We start from the raw sequence: 15,317 nt of genomic DNA, 5'->3' as shown, positions 1-15,317 counted from the left end.
TACCATTTCCATTTATTCCTTAGTTATTAAAATGTGCAATACTCAAATGCATTGCTAAAAAATAATATTCTAAGTGTTCTTTCCCCTGTAGTTTGTTATGCCAGATTTTGGATAAGTAATGCTGCTTCTTTATTAATATTGAAACTGATTTAACAAAAAATATTTCATGAATTCCTGAAATGACTGTTGATATCCTGCAGCAGTAGGCAGATGTAATCAAAGTAACAGTAATGAGCTCTTAGGAAGGTTTTCTCAAATAGAAATCCTAGCTTCGGCCTACAATTCTGAGTTACTCTCTTGAATTCTAGGCTGATTTCTCAGTCACTTGCAAAGTCCTCTCAATTAAAACTCTATCAGCCTGTAATCTAGTCATTTTATAGAGAGGATTGTTTATTATTATTTCTGTCCTGCCCTTTGAATGTTCTTAGGAACCGTACACGAGGGACTACTCGCAGAAGGAGGTATTTCCTAATGGGTCCCGGGGGAGGTACTTTCCGATGGTTCTCATCACTTTTTTTCCATACTCATCTATTTTAATTAGTTTTATCCAGTATATGCCCTTATAACTGCTTTCCCTCCTCTCTAGATGCATTTCTCAGAGGGGTTCTAACTCCTAAATTCTGATTTATACCGATTACCATGTATCACTTCTCCTTTATTTAGTATCTTTTCAGCTTTTGATTTGTTCCAACATTCTGGTTGGTTTTTTTTGTTTTTTTGTTTTTTTGTTTTTTTTTTTTGAGACAGCGTCTTGCTCTGTTGCCCAGGCTGGAGTGCAATGGTGTAATCTCGGCTCACTGCAACCTCCGCCTCCCGGGGTCAAGCTATTCTCCTGCTTCAGCCTCCCAAGTAGCTAGGTTACAGGTGTCTGCCACCACACCTGGCTAATTTTTGTATTTTGGGTAGAGACAGGGTTTCACCCTGTTGGCCAGGCTGGTCTCGAACTCCTGACCTCAAGTGATCCGCCACCTTGGCCTCCCAAAGTGCTGGGATTACAGGCGTGAGCCACCATGCCCAGCCCTCTGGTTATTCTTCAGTGGGTTTCTAATTCCAGTTTGGTTATACAAAGATATAATGAGATACCTCTTTTTTTTTTTTTTTTGAGACAGAGTTTTGCTCTTGTAGCCCAGGCTGGAGTGCAGTGATGTCACCATGGCTCACTGCAACCTCTGCCTCCTGGATTCAAGTCATTCTCCTGCCTCAGCCTCCCAAGTAGCTGGGATTACAGGTGCCTGTCATCACGCCTGGCTAATTTTTTATATTTTTGGCAGAGACGGGGTTTCACCATGTTGGCCAGGCGGGTCTCAAGCTCCTGACCTCAGGTGATCCACCCACCTCAGCCTCCCAAAGTGCTGGGATTACAGGCATGAGCCACCACACCCAGCTGAGATACATCTTTAGGATTTTAATACAGTGCCTGTCCAGTTAGTAAACGTGGGTGCTTTATTATAATTTTCCATCACATCATATCATATGTGTAACTTATTATAAAGTGTAATAATCAAATTATCAAATGCCGTAGTTTTAATAGTTAGGCACTTAAGTACTTTTGATGAAAAGCTTATTGCTGGGTGGTTGGATGACACATTTACCCTTATTCTCTCCTCCTTAAGCTGACGGTAGAGCTCACGGTACATTAGTCAGTTTTTAATCAACTTGTCAGGAAATAGCTAATGGGACATATTTTTTTCCAGTTGAATTTTCTTTTCTTTTTTTTCTGAGACAGAGTCTCACTGTGTCACCCAGGCTGGAGTGCAGTGGTGCCATCTTGGCTCACTGCAACCTCTGGCTTCCAGGTTCAAGCAATTCTCCTGCCTCGACCTCTCGAGTAGCTGGGACTGCAGGTGCACACCACCACACTCGCCTAATTTTTGTATTTTGGGTAGAGACGGGGTTTTGCCATGTTGGCCAGGCTGCTCTTGAACTCTTGACCTCAGGTGATCGCCTGCCTCAGCCTCCCAAAGTGCTGGTATTACAGGCATAAACCACTGCGCCTGGCCCAGGTGAATTTTCAAGCGAATTAAAACCTTCAGACTCATTAATGACTGAGTGATTTTCTTCTTGTTAGTCAAACTGATTCTGCTTGGTGTGTGTATGTGTATTAAGAGAAATCTATGTAGACCACCTCATTAAGTATTTTGAATTAATTCACTGCACTTCTGTTGAGAAACTCCTGAATTTGGATTTCATCCCAAGGCTCAATGTCCTGGGATTCTTTCAACAAATTCTTATTATTTCCAGTTTCCAAGATATAGTATTAGATCTGGTCACATATTCAGAACTCTGGGTTTAACCTTCTTTGGGCCATCTCATTGGCTGACCCATTGAGCTGCAGGGAAAACCCAGCAGGCACTGGTAGGGGCTGTGTGCACAGCAGCACGACTCCCACACACCAGGGGTGGTGGGCTGCAGCCTGTGTCCAGGCTGACTTTCTTACAGGGGCAAAACTAAAACATGGTCATTACTAGAAACTAGAAATCAGGAGTCTGAAGCAGGGATTCCAGATTGGGAATATAAGTCATCTATTTTGCTCTTGTAAAGGCTGATATATCTGTGACATGCTAACCCCAGAGACCACTGCTTTTGTGTCCACCTTTGCTCTCTAGGTGATCTTTATGGAGCCATAGGCTCTCCAGTGAGACTGACTCGCACCGTAGTGGTAGGGAAGCAGAAGGACTTGGTCCAGCGAATACTTTATGTCCTGACCTACTTTCTCCGTTGCTCTGAGCTACAAGAGAACCAGCTGACCTGGAGTGGCAATCACAGTGAAGGTGACCAAGTTTTAAATGGGAGCAAGATCATAACAGCCTTGGAGAAAGGAGAGGTGGAGGAGTCCGAGTATGTGGTCGTTACGGTGAGGAACGAGCCCGCTCTTGTACCCCCCATCCTACCACCAACAGCAGCTGAGAGACAGAACCCCTGGCCGGCAGGGTTTCCTGAGAGCCCAGAGGGCACTGACAGTAGAGACCTGGTTCTTAAACCTGACAAAGAAGCTAACCGGAGGCCAGAGCAGGGTTTTGAGGCTTGCAGCACAGGATGCCAGGGGCCAGCATCAGGTGCTTCCTGGAAACCTCAGAATGCATTTTGTGGGGATGAAAAAAATAAAGAGGTACCACAAGATGGCTCTTCAAGACTTTCCAGCGGTGAAGTTTTGGGGGCAGGAATGAAGACGGACCAGCAAGCTGTCTGTGAGCCGTTGAAAGTGGAGATGTCTACGAGATTGCCAGACCGGTCAGTGGCCTGGCCTTGCCCTGACAGACATCTTTGGGAGAAACCTCCCATAGAAAAGGTCACTTTCCAGATAGGAAGCTCCACATCTCCAGAGTCTGACTTTGAAAGCCGCATGAAAAAAATGGAGGAACGGATGAAAGCCTGTGGCCCCTCCTTGGAGGCCAGGGAGGCCGCTGACACAGCTCAGGACCCGCGGATTTCTAGGAGCCCTTTCAAACCTGGCTTTCAGGAGAATGTCTGCTGTCCTCAGAATCGGCCTTCAGCGGGGGATGAAGGCGAGTCTGACAAGGGTTTTGCAGAGGACAGAGGCAGCAGAAACGACACAGCAGCAGATGCTGCCGGGCAGCTCAGCCATGCTGCCAACTTGGGCGCAGCCTCCCACCGTGTGGCAGGAACTGCCCCGGGGAGGCTGCAGGCGGCTACAGGTTTGTATGTGAAGGCTGAGGAAGGACCTGTGCTGGAGCCTGTTGCCGCCAGCTGTGTCCAGCGGGGCCCTGGCCTCGTGGCTCCTGCAAATATCCCCTGTGGGGATGACAACAAGAAGGCGAACTTCAGGACTGAAGGAGACATTCCCCGAAATGAAAGCTCGGATAGTGCCCTGGGAGACAGTGACGATGAAGCTTGCACTTCAGCCATGCTAGATCTGGGTCACGGTGGTGACAGGACTGGAGGGTCCTTGGAAGTGGAGCTGCCTCTGCCAAGGTAACTCCGGCAGGCTGGGAAGTAGAGGGAACTGGGTTCAAATCCCACTTTCCTGGCCTGATGCCTGTGATCGTGTTAGCTTCTACTATTGTCTGCTTTACACACAGTATCTTTTTTTCCACAAAGTACTAGAAGTATTATTAATTTTATACAAACGGTTTCCCACCTGTCCTCCTTCCAAGGATGGTCACTGGCTTAGTACCACTGAGCTCACTGGGGCAGGTGGCCAGTGGTTGTCTTTGCAGCTATCATGACCCTCTGGGGAAGCTAAGGGATGTGGTGGAGATGGGAGAGGGAACAGGGAGTTTAATTTTCTGTCAACTGCAGGGCAGGTCCGTGGCTGGCAGCAGATGCCTTGCTTCGGAGGTGGTGGATTACACTCACCGTGTGGCCTCTCTCCTGCCGATCAGAGCCGCGTGAGGTGGTTGGGAAACAACACCTCTTCCTTAACACTCCATCAGGTTGATTATTTGGTCTGTGATGACTGAAAGCAGTAATTAGAGATTTCTTCTGTTCTTCCGCACTGTCGTGGGCACCACTCTGTGCAGGTATGTCAGATTCCTAAAGCCAGGCTTTTGGCAAGAGCCCTTCCTGAGATATTTTCTTTTGTCAGTATTTTGACACAGACTGCCTGGTGGATGTCCAATATGAGGTACAAAAACAAACTCATGACCAGCCATGGATATAGTTTTTTTTCTTTAAAAAAACTCCCTTTTCTCCCGCCTGTGATCCACTTACTGGAGGGTTGGTGACATGGGCCACCCTGAATCTATTTTATTTACCTGTGTCATTGGAGTGCTTGTACCAATTGTAATGAAAGAAGAAAGTACATTTTCAGCTGTACATTTTAATGGGCCACATGTTGTTTTAGGTCTCAGAGCATCAGCACCCAGAACGTAAGGAACTTCGGCCGCTCACTTCTGGCGGGCTACTGCCCCACATACATGCCTGATCTTGTGCTTCATGGGACCGGCAGTGACGAGAAGCTGAAGCAGTGCCTGGTGGCCGACCTCGTCCACACGGTCCATGTAAGTGATCCCAGCGTGGAGCCTCTGGCTGCTGACAGTGTGTCAGCCAAGGTCTTGGCCGACAACAGGTGTTTAGACTGAAGAGAGACTAGTTAAGGGATTGTTTATGGAGATGTGGGCAGGGTTATGGGAACCAGCTAGGGCTAGTGAGGCACCTGGGGCCTAGCAGCAGCTGGAAGCTAGAAGCACACCTGGCCCTGACAGAGTAAGGGGAGGGAGCGTGACATCAGAGCCCTGGAGAGCCTGAGCCAGGACGAGGAGTGGCCTGGCTGCAGGAGCAATGGTCGGGGGGTGACTTCCTGCCATCCCTCCTCCCATTCTCTGATCTCTTTCTGGTGCTTCTCATTGGCTGAGCCCAGCTGAAAGCCAGGGAGCAGTGGCACAGCTGATGCAGACACAGCCTTGTGGTGCATAGAGGTCAGCCTCCTGGGGCCCAGAACAGGACAGAGAAGGGCAAAGAGCTGCTCTGGAAGTGGTGGGTTAGCAGATAGGCCGGGCAAATGGAATAAACAGCACAGATGATGACAATTATATGCTGTCACGGTGAGGACCAAAGAGATGTCACATATGGTTTGTTTTTTATCCGATGCTTAAACAAGTTCCTAAAAGTAATTTATTTTAACTGATTTGTCATTAAGTTCACTTTGATGACTGCATAAGGATGACTGTATAAAGATTAACAAGTCTTTCTGGAAAATTGCCTCGTGGCTGCCATTAAGTTCTTTTCTGCTATCTGCAGTGCTGCAGGAACTAAGCAGTTAAGGAAACTGTCAATCTGATGGGCCTGTTTTTAATTGAGCTGTTATTGGGCAGATGTGCAAAAATAGGCATTTTATATTAGAAACATTTTGTATCTTGTGCAATAGGGAAAGTCCTCATCGCATTAAGAAAATCAGAATTTGGCCTGTTACCTACCTCCTCGGCCAATAAGTATTTTTTTTTTGAGGTGGAACAAAAGGCATTGCATGTTATCTTTGGCCTTGAGCATCTCCTCTGTGAAGACTAAACATCAGACACAGGCTAAACAGGCTAAGTATATTTATGTGAAGTGGGAAAAAAACTCAGTAGTGAAGCAGATGTCCGCATAACCTCCCTCAATGGGGAGGGCAAAGAGATGAGGCTAGGGCTGTCCGAAGCTGGGGAAAGCCAGCCCAGCGTACATGTGTGTGGCCAAATGTTCCTAACCCCACCCCTGCTTTGTGGTCACATACCACCCCTCACCAGGATACTCCTGGAATGAAGCTAGGAAGTGCTTTTGTCTCTATAATATCATAATTATTTAATATCATAATTTCTCTTTATAGTTATGAACACCATATAGTCATCATTTTACGAGTCCATGCATCAATGACCCCTGTAAGAATAATGCCCTCATTGTATAATGCTATCTAAGTTGTCCAAAATGATGTCTGATGCCTTGGCAATTCCACAGGCTGTATTTATGTGTGTTTAGTAACTGCCTATAACATTAAGGCACCTTTTCTATCTGCATCTAATATTTATATTCACACATGCCAAACTGTGAGGTTTTTTTTTTTTCCTGCTCTGCTATCATTTTGATTTCTAAGAATCTTGGTGTTGCTTATCGGACCTTCCTTCCATGAAGCCCAGTGAGCTGCTTCTGACAGAGGTATCAAGAGACTACAGGGGAACTAACGGGATTGTCCTCAGTGACATCAGTTTTACCAGCTGGGGACTTTGTTTGAATGCCTTGGATTTACTCACCACTCTGGAAATGCAATCTATTGATTGATAACCCTTCTTGAACTTGTCTGTAAAACCATTCATGAAATATTTTGTGTTTCCATAGGCTGGCAAGTTCTAATTTTTGTGTATTAGATTTTCATGGTGACCATCTGGCTCTATAATTCTTATATTTGAAAAAACACAACCATGTTTACTCTGTCATTACTCTTCAAGCGTTTTCATATTTCATTTTCCCTTCCTTTTGGACGGAGTGTTTTCACAGTGTAGCTTTTCTCATTTCTTTAAACTATGCAATCACCCTGAGAGATCGAAAGTTATTACGCATAATAACCTATATTGTGTCAAATTGTGGGTACATCCAAAGTGCAGCCACGCGTGGGTGTTAATAGGAAATTCCAAAGAGTTCATAAAAATATCTTCAGAAGTTTAATACATTCAGAATACATCCAATTAGCGTTAGTGGATTTCTAATTTCACTTGACACATTCATCATAATGAGTTTTGCTTTTGAAGTTGTGTTCTGTTTAAACTGCCTCTCAGACTGGCACTCTGGTCTATGGCAGTATTTAAAAAAAAAAAAAAAAAAAAACAGACTTACTTTCAACATCCATTTACAAACATTTGTTGAAAAATATTTTAGAAGTATTTGTTTAAACATTATACTGAATTTACTGCTCCATAAAGCCCAGTGAATATTTAAATTCTTGAGTATGTTGCCAGAGAAAGAAGCAGAGATCCAAAAACAAGTATATGACCAGAGTTAGAGCTGAAATAATAGCTTGTTGAAGAAGAGAAAATTGTAAAAAATTGTTTTATCATAACTTGCTTTTTTGAGTTGGGCACAGTGGCTCACGCCTGTAATCTCAGCACTTTGAGAGGCCAAGGTGGGTAGATCACTTGCGCTCAGGAGTTCAAGATCAGCTTGGGCGACATAGCAAGACTTCATCTCAAAAATGAAATAGCATTTTAAAAAATAGGAAAAAAACCTATTTTTTGAACATTAATTTCAGTATTCATGCTAGATTTCAGGAGGCTTTGGTACTCCTAATTCTTTTTAGAGAAGGATTTTTAACTGTTTAAAAGCAATTGATTCTGATTATTGACCTCTTCTAGACCTGTGCATAATTTGGATTTTATAATCTGTCTTACATAAATTGAATGTGTTTGTTTGTTTGTTTTAGAGATGGGGTCTTCCTGTGTTGCCCAGGCTGGACTCGAACTGGGCTCATGTGATCCTGCCTCATTCTCCCAAGTAGCCAGGATTATAGGCACAGGCCACTGTACCTGGCTCTAAATGTACACTTTTATAACTACTAGTTTGGAGTTTTTCTCTCATTGAGAGATTGCTTTGTAAAGCTTCCAATATTAAGAATTTTTGTGTACTTTTCTTATCCTAGTCTCTCTTATGAAAGAAAGATATAGTAACTTTATTTCATTGATTTTCATTTTTATTGCTGACTTTCACATATCAAGATTCAGAAGTTCTTTAAATATTTAAACACGTATTCTTGTTTAGTCCATATACTACCTCTTTTCTGTCATTTGAACTCTCTGCCTCCTAACATATAGGTTATACAGCTGCCCTAAATTAGTGTAAAGTAATACGGTTTCAGTTTTTTTCTTGCCACATCTTGTGCATTCTTTCCTCTGTTTTCTTTTTGACTTTAAACGGAAAGAGAGCGGGCGTACGTGCCAGCAGCATTCTATGCCTGTGACTCCTGGGTAGCCTTTTGCCTCGCCTTTTTCCTCCTGTGTCTGGCCTGTGAATACTGCTGACGGGGGTACTGTTGGGGTTATTTTGGGGCAGTGTAAGGTGATGGAAGATCACTGACTTAGTGTAGATGGCTTGGGTTTGAGTCCTGGTATTACCACTCCTTAGGTAAGTAAACTGGCATTGCTAAGCCCCAGAAAAATGTATTTAGTGGAACAGATGAAATATGATTCAGTGGTTAGGAAGTTAACTTCTGAAGCCAGACAAACCTAAGTTTGAATCATGGTTCACCCCTTAGTGGCTTTGTGGCCTTGGGCAAGTTTCTTTAATTTTCTTATCTATACTGTGAACAGTACTTATGTCATAGGTTTGGTTTGAAGATTCTGTGAGATAATGCATATCAAGTGCTTAGCACATTGCCTGGCACATTGCTAAGTGCTCAATAAATGTGGGCCAGATGTGATAGCTCACCCCTGTAAAGCCAGAGCTTTGGGAGGCCAAGGTGGGAGGATCCTTTGAGATCAGTCTGGGCAATATAGCAAAATCCCATCTCTAGCAAAAAAAAAAAAAAAAAAATAGGCATGGTGGCACATGCCTATAGTTCCAGCTACTCAGGAGACTGAGGCAGAAGGATTGCTTAAACCAGATGTTCAATGCTGCAGTGAGCTATGATCATTGCCATTGCACTCCATCCTGGGCAACAGAATGAGACCTCATCTCAGTAAATAATAATAATATATGTGAAAGTGCTTTGTAAATTATACAACAATATATCATGTTTTTAATATGGGAGAGCAGAATAACAACCATTATTTTAGTAAAAATGAAAATTACTGTCAGAGTTAAGAAAGCAATATATGGGCCGAGCACAGTGGCTCATGCCTGTAATCCTAGCACTTGAAGGCTGAGGCGGGCTGATTGCCTGAGCTCAGGAGTTCCTGACCAGCCTGGGCAACATGGTGAAACCCCATCTCTACTAAAATACAAAAAAAAAAGTAGCTGGGCATGGCAGTATGCGCGTGTAGTCCCAGCTACTCGGGAGACTGAGCAGGAGAATTACTTGAACACAGGAGGCAGAGGTTGCAGTGAGCTGAGATCATGCCACTGCACTCCAGCCTGAGCAACAGAGTGAAGCTCTGTCTCAAAAAAAAAAAAAAAAAAAAAAAGAGAGAGAAAAGAAAGCTATATGTGTACTTAAAGTTCTCCTAACTAGTCAGTGGCCTTGTCAATCCCAGGGGACTACTGTTAGGAATGACTGAACCGAACCTGTACACACATTCATTGAGTGCTGAAAACGTTCACTTTTGCTTTGCCCAGGAGCAGAATGGACAGCTCTAACTCTGCAGGGCAGGGTCATCAAGACCAAAATTAACACTACATTTTGATGTTTTTTAAAAAACAACTATGCTCCAAGGCTTCAAGCATTTTACAGAATCATTTATAAGATGAAGTAACCATTGGATACATCAGCCTCTTCCATTTAATTTTAAGCATAGCAACAGATTGACTCCAGAAATATCATGCAGGAATCAGTAGCACAGATAAAGAGCTTTGCTAAAAGCCTGGCTGTGATATATATATGCTCATGAATACCTAATTAGTCCATGCAGTGCAATCAACCTGTAGGATTATAAAAGAACAGCAAGTCCCTTCAAATGGTAAATCATTACTTAAGTAACAACAGATAACATTAAATACCTCAGGTCAGCAACAACCTCAAAATCAATAGGATACAAAGAAAACATCTCTGTAGGACAAAGCCACTATTTTGGAACATCTCTCGTTGTTTTCTTTTCCCCGTGTTTGGATAATAAACATGGCAGTACCTCTGGCCTCTACCACTGTCTTCAATAGCCACAGCCCTCACTGCAACACTACCTATGTCCATTGGCCTATGGAGCACTTTTACAACTATATATTTTGACCCATAAATGGGTTTTGATTACCAGTTTTTTTAATGATATAGAACTAAGATCATCACACATTAGGCTTACTGATTAATGAAACCTTTGTATTTTGTGTGTGTGTATTTATACACACATGCACAGATGTCACACTTGTATGCATATGGCTTGTCATGCCAGGTTATGTCATACAAGCATGTATGCCAGGTCATGATGTTAAAATGTATTTCTTATCATGGATTGTGGTTAAACAAAAAAAATGCTGATCTCTGGGTGTCCCCAACTCCAATCTGAAATCATTGTGATCCTCTCCCCTTCTCAATGTGACTAGTCTTTTTAAAGTTCCTTTTGATCTCCCCAAATGGCGTCCCTATGTCCACTTTACCCCCTTCCATCACCTTGTGCAGTGCTGCAAGAGGACTTTCTAAAGCGTGAGACAATCATTTACTCTTTTGCTTGAATAGCTTCCTATTTTCTAAGAGACTAAACTATAAACTCCTTAGCTGGAGTTGTCCCTTTTATGTCCTTCAGGTACACACACATACCCCTGTATCTTCTCTTATGCCCAGTCACACTGTTTGCCATTCTTTAAATAGTCCACCTTTCCTCACACCCCTCTGCCTATCAGATTATGCTTTCTTTGCCTAGGACACTATTGAACAAACTTTTTTACATTTTTGAAGACCCATTTCATACGTTGCCTCTTCTTCGAAATCATTCCAGGCCCCATATCCCTGTTCTGTTCCAGATGTCTTCCTCTCACTAGGGCTGCAGGTGCCTTGAAGCAGAAAGCAGGGACTTAATTTTCCTCATATCCCCAGCACCTTGCCTGGTGCCTGGCACATAGAAAGTGCTCACTAATGTTAGTTGACTGTTCCCCATAAAACTGGAGTTAGAGCCATGTGTATCTATTACTATAGTGGGGCCCTTTCTTCTGAAGTAAAGAGAAATGGGAGATGGCCTTTCTTTAAAGAAACTTAAAGGGGAAGAGTAAGATGTTTAGACATGCCTGCGGCTCTATGTGTTCACTGCCGTTACCTAAAGGAGAATAAAAGCTTATTATAGGTCTCTTGGGCTTCATGTCTCTTGCATCGCGTCAGAGTTAGACACGTGTCTAATTTTGATGTTTTTCCCAAAATTTTTTTACTACCTACAAGATATTTGAACATCTGTGCCATTCTCTGCAAAAAAGCTACCAGCCCTCTCTCATTTTACTTTGGAGTTGCACATCTCATCACACAACTTGATTCTGATACCCTTTCTGACCTTGAGCACCTCTTCCCAACTTCCGACTGAATTTTACTCAGCAACTGGCCAGCCTGACAGTCAGCCATTCCAGAGGTTATGTACGGTGTCTTCAAGGCCACGGGCTGAATTTGGGCTTGAGTCTGGTGAGCCCAGGCACAGATACACAGAAGATCAGACGTTTTCCCGGCAGCCCTCCAGACCATCTTGCCACACTTTGGACCCTTTCTTCTTTCCCTCTACCCCTAAGTCTTCATACTGTCTTCATGTATACCTACCAGGATCCCTCAGCAATGTCTCATGGTCCAAAATGATTATTTTCCTTTTCCTCTTGTTTACCTTATTATAACTCTTAAGCCTTTAGTGACTGACATTAAACCTGCTTCCAAGAGAAAAATTTCTGATAAGCAAATGCTTATAAAGTTATGATAAGGTCATATATGACTGTTACCCCTTCTGGTATTTTCATGTGTTAAAAATATGTTTGATGCACTAGAAATCTCCAGTGGTGGCATTTCAGGTGGTCAAGATAAGTCACTTGATGGGGCAGAGAAGCTGGAGATGCTTTTGGGTTAGAGCGGAGAGAATCACACCTTAGAGATTTATCTGTTGAAAAATACTTATCAGGTACGTTTTATGTGCTTGGCACTGTGTTTATAGCAGTAGTCAAAATCTGAGGTAGAATTAGCCGGGGTGTGGTGGCTGTGTGCCCATGGTCCCAGCTACTCAGGAGGCTGAGGTGGGAGAATGGTTTGAGCTCTGGAGGTCGAGGCTGCAGTAAGCTGTGATGGAGCCACTGCATTCCAGCCTGGGTGAAAGAGTGAGACCCTGTCTCCTCTCTCCCCACACATCGTCCCCCCAGCCCAAAAAAGAAACCAAAAGAAAAAAAAAAATCTGAAGTGGGAGGATTCTAGCAACATGTACTTAACTGGTGTGGATGGCATGCCTCCCCTCTAAAACTATACAGTGATAGATAAAACATCACTATTCTCATTGCTGCCCCATTGTTATAATTCCTGTGCATGAAAAAAAAAAAAAGGAAATCCTTTTGTGCCAGAGATAAATGGAAATCTAAACCGAAGCAGTAAGCATGAGCTGGTCCTCCAGGATTTCAGTCTTGATACAGGTCCTAGGAATTGGGTGCTGAGGTTCTCAGATTCACCCGAGGATGAGAGATTGTGGTCTCGCATGCACATAAGGCTTGAGACCTGGAATCGAGCCCCTTACCTAAAGCCTGGAGCTTCAAAGAACTATTCTTGCATGAAAAGGAGACTAGAAATCACCAGACATAAGCAGTGAAGCAGCAAAGAAACAGGCTGGAAACAGGTTGGGGAAAATAAAGTCACTCATGAGAAATCAAAACCCCTGGTCTGTGCTATTTGTGGATTTCAGGTCCAGATTTATTCTACCCGAGTGATTTGCAAATCCCTACCCAAGAAATAAACATAAAACCAGGAGCATAGAAACCTTTAGGACTCTGGCAGAAGGAAGCACACTACTTTAGACACTTTCACAACCACAAGCTCATGAGACGCATATAGGAAAATGAAACATAGCTCCAGTAAGATAGGCCCACATTCAGAAATTACAAACATATGTGGGAAACCAGGAAATCATCATGAGCAGAGAGCAAGCGCATACAAGCAGGAGAATCAGCACTCCTCCAATCGGCAATAACTATTAAAGTAGCCATGTTTAAAATGTTTACGGTGATAAAAAGAAGGAATTGGAACCTTAAAGAGAGGATAAGGTGATAATGGTCATTTAGATTTGTATAAGAACTAAAAACAACTTCTAAAATTGAAAAATGGTCCCTGAAATTAAAACTCCAAGAATAGGTTAAAGAACAGAGCAGATTAAATACAGCTAAAGATCATTAGAATTTGAAATGGAGGCTACTTAAGAAATTATCTTTTTGAGCTCTGAGACAAAAAAACATGAAAAATATCAGAGAGCAAGTAAAAGATGTGGTGGCCAGAATGAAGAGACTTTATAGCATATGCCAGAAAGAGAATAGAGAAAATGAGGGAAGGTAATATTCAGAGAAAGAATGGCCGGCATTTTTCAGGTTAAATAAGCACACTGACTCCCAAGTAGGGAGAATATTAACAAATTCACACTTAACAACTGGACATCAAAGGTAAAGAAAACTCTTAGAAGTAGCCAGAGAGAAGAAGACAAGGTATCTGTCCTCAGGGAGTTTGCAGTTTAACAGGAAATAGAAGTAAATCAGCAGTGAAAATAGCATGGACTAGTGTGTGACAGCAGGAGGCCAGGGTGCTGAGAACGTGCGCACAGGGTGGCTGTGGTGAGGACTCAGCTGGGGTCAGTAGCAGAGTGAGGATGAGAAGCAGGGAAGGTTGCAGGGGATAGTGTGGCTTTTTCAGGGAACTGAAGCCCCTTTCGCTGATGACCCCTTCAGCATATCTCAGAGCTGGCTTTGCCACCAACAGGAGGTCTGTCTGTCCCCTCTCTCAGTAACACTGCTGTCAGGAATGTCTACTCAACATGAGTTAAAAAAAAAAAAAAAAAAGTCGAACTGACTTTGTATATTGGAGAAGATGGTTTAAGAAGAATGAATGATAACCAGGTTTCTTTTCTCTGGATGGATTTAAGACTGAAGGGGGTTTTTGGTTTGTTTTTATTTTCTAAAAAGCTGGTCTACAATTCACACACCTCTGCAGTCCTTTTAGTGGCTCTCAGCCATCCAAGTACAGTTTAATAAATGTATAAAACTTACCAGAATTATATAAAATGATTAACAAATGGGAATTCAAATGAAGCCAAAGAATCATGTGTTTTATTATCCAGAAAATCTCAGAGAAAAACAGAGGGAAGTGCTTCCAATTACCTGAATCATAAGTTGCCTCTTCCCTTTGTGTGTGAGGCTTTGCAGTGGCTTATCCCTGATAGTTAAACCCGCACTGTTATAACTATTGTGCAGATTTTAGAGCTGGTTATGAATACAGAAGTCTCCACACGCCTGCTGTCTGTAATACACATGAGGGCTGAGACATCTTTGAAGATTGATAAAGGGTCCGTGTCAAGCAGCATAAAGATGGGGAACTTTTGTAGCAAAGTGTATGATAGAAGTAGCTGTGTTTTCTTCTAATGACAATAAATTCAGACCATCATTGGCACTTCTTGCACTCTTGTCTTCTAAGGGATTTCTACCCTGATGTGGTCCTTGGATTTTATAGTAGAGGGCTTAGAAGACTCATTGGACTAAAAGTTGGAAACACTTGTGAGTTCCTAGACTTTATTTCTTACATGCCAAGATGCTTAATAAGCTCTTATTTATTTATTTATTTATTTATTTATTTTTGTCCTGAGTGTTCCTATCTGTAGAGCAGTACTGCATTCCTGGCCCCCTCCAGGAGAAATGGCATGATGAGTTAATAAGTAGTTATGGGAAGCATATATGGAAGAACGGCATTTCCTCACTCTTCATTGGGTTAAAAATAATCACATGAAATACTACTCATTTAAATGTGGTACATAGAAAAGAAATATATTAATGATTGTGCATTGGAGGTGTAATATGCCAGAAAAAAAAGAAATGCGCAGATGACTTAATAGAAACTGGGTTCCATCCAAAAATAAACTGTTCACCACAGCCAGAATGTATTAGATGTTTTGCACATGCCCAGCACTGTGTTATGTTCCTTTCAAAGGCTACAGAAGAAAATGAAATGTGATTTATCTCAAGTTGCTTATAAAATCACTGAGTAGACAAACATATGAAATCAGAAACAAGTTAAGACAGTGTGTGATGAAGTGCCAAAATGA

General features: G+C 42.6%; 1 protein-coding gene across 8 annotated transcripts in view; it reads left to right on the top strand.

Annotated features, from left to right (window-relative positions):
• Nucleotides 1–15,317, top strand: part of FNIP2 (folliculin interacting protein 2) — a 137,570-nt gene that overhangs the window by 97,577 nt on the left and 24,676 nt on the right. For all 8 annotated transcript variants that reach the window (XR_001902992.3, XM_017959158.3, XM_009207781.4 and 5 more), the window contains 2 exons: nucleotides 2,607–3,933; nucleotides 4,805–4,961. Coding sequence is in view for 7 of the 8 variants with exons in the window: in XM_017959158.3 (XP_017814647.1) it covers nucleotides 2,607–3,933; nucleotides 4,805–4,961 (1,484 nt within the window). In the remaining variant the exon portion in view is untranslated. The remainder of the gene's footprint in view (nucleotides 1–2,606; nucleotides 3,934–4,804; nucleotides 4,962–15,317) is intronic.

The sequence above is a fragment of the Papio anubis genome, chromosome 3, assembly GCF_008728515.1.
Source record: "Papio anubis isolate 15944 chromosome 3, Panubis1.0, whole genome shotgun sequence".
In the NCBI taxonomy this organism is placed as follows: Eukaryota; Metazoa; Chordata; class Mammalia; order Primates; family Cercopithecidae; genus Papio; species Papio anubis.
The sequence above is the reverse complement of the archived record's forward strand: the minus strand, read 5'-3'. Positions and strand labels throughout refer to the sequence as shown.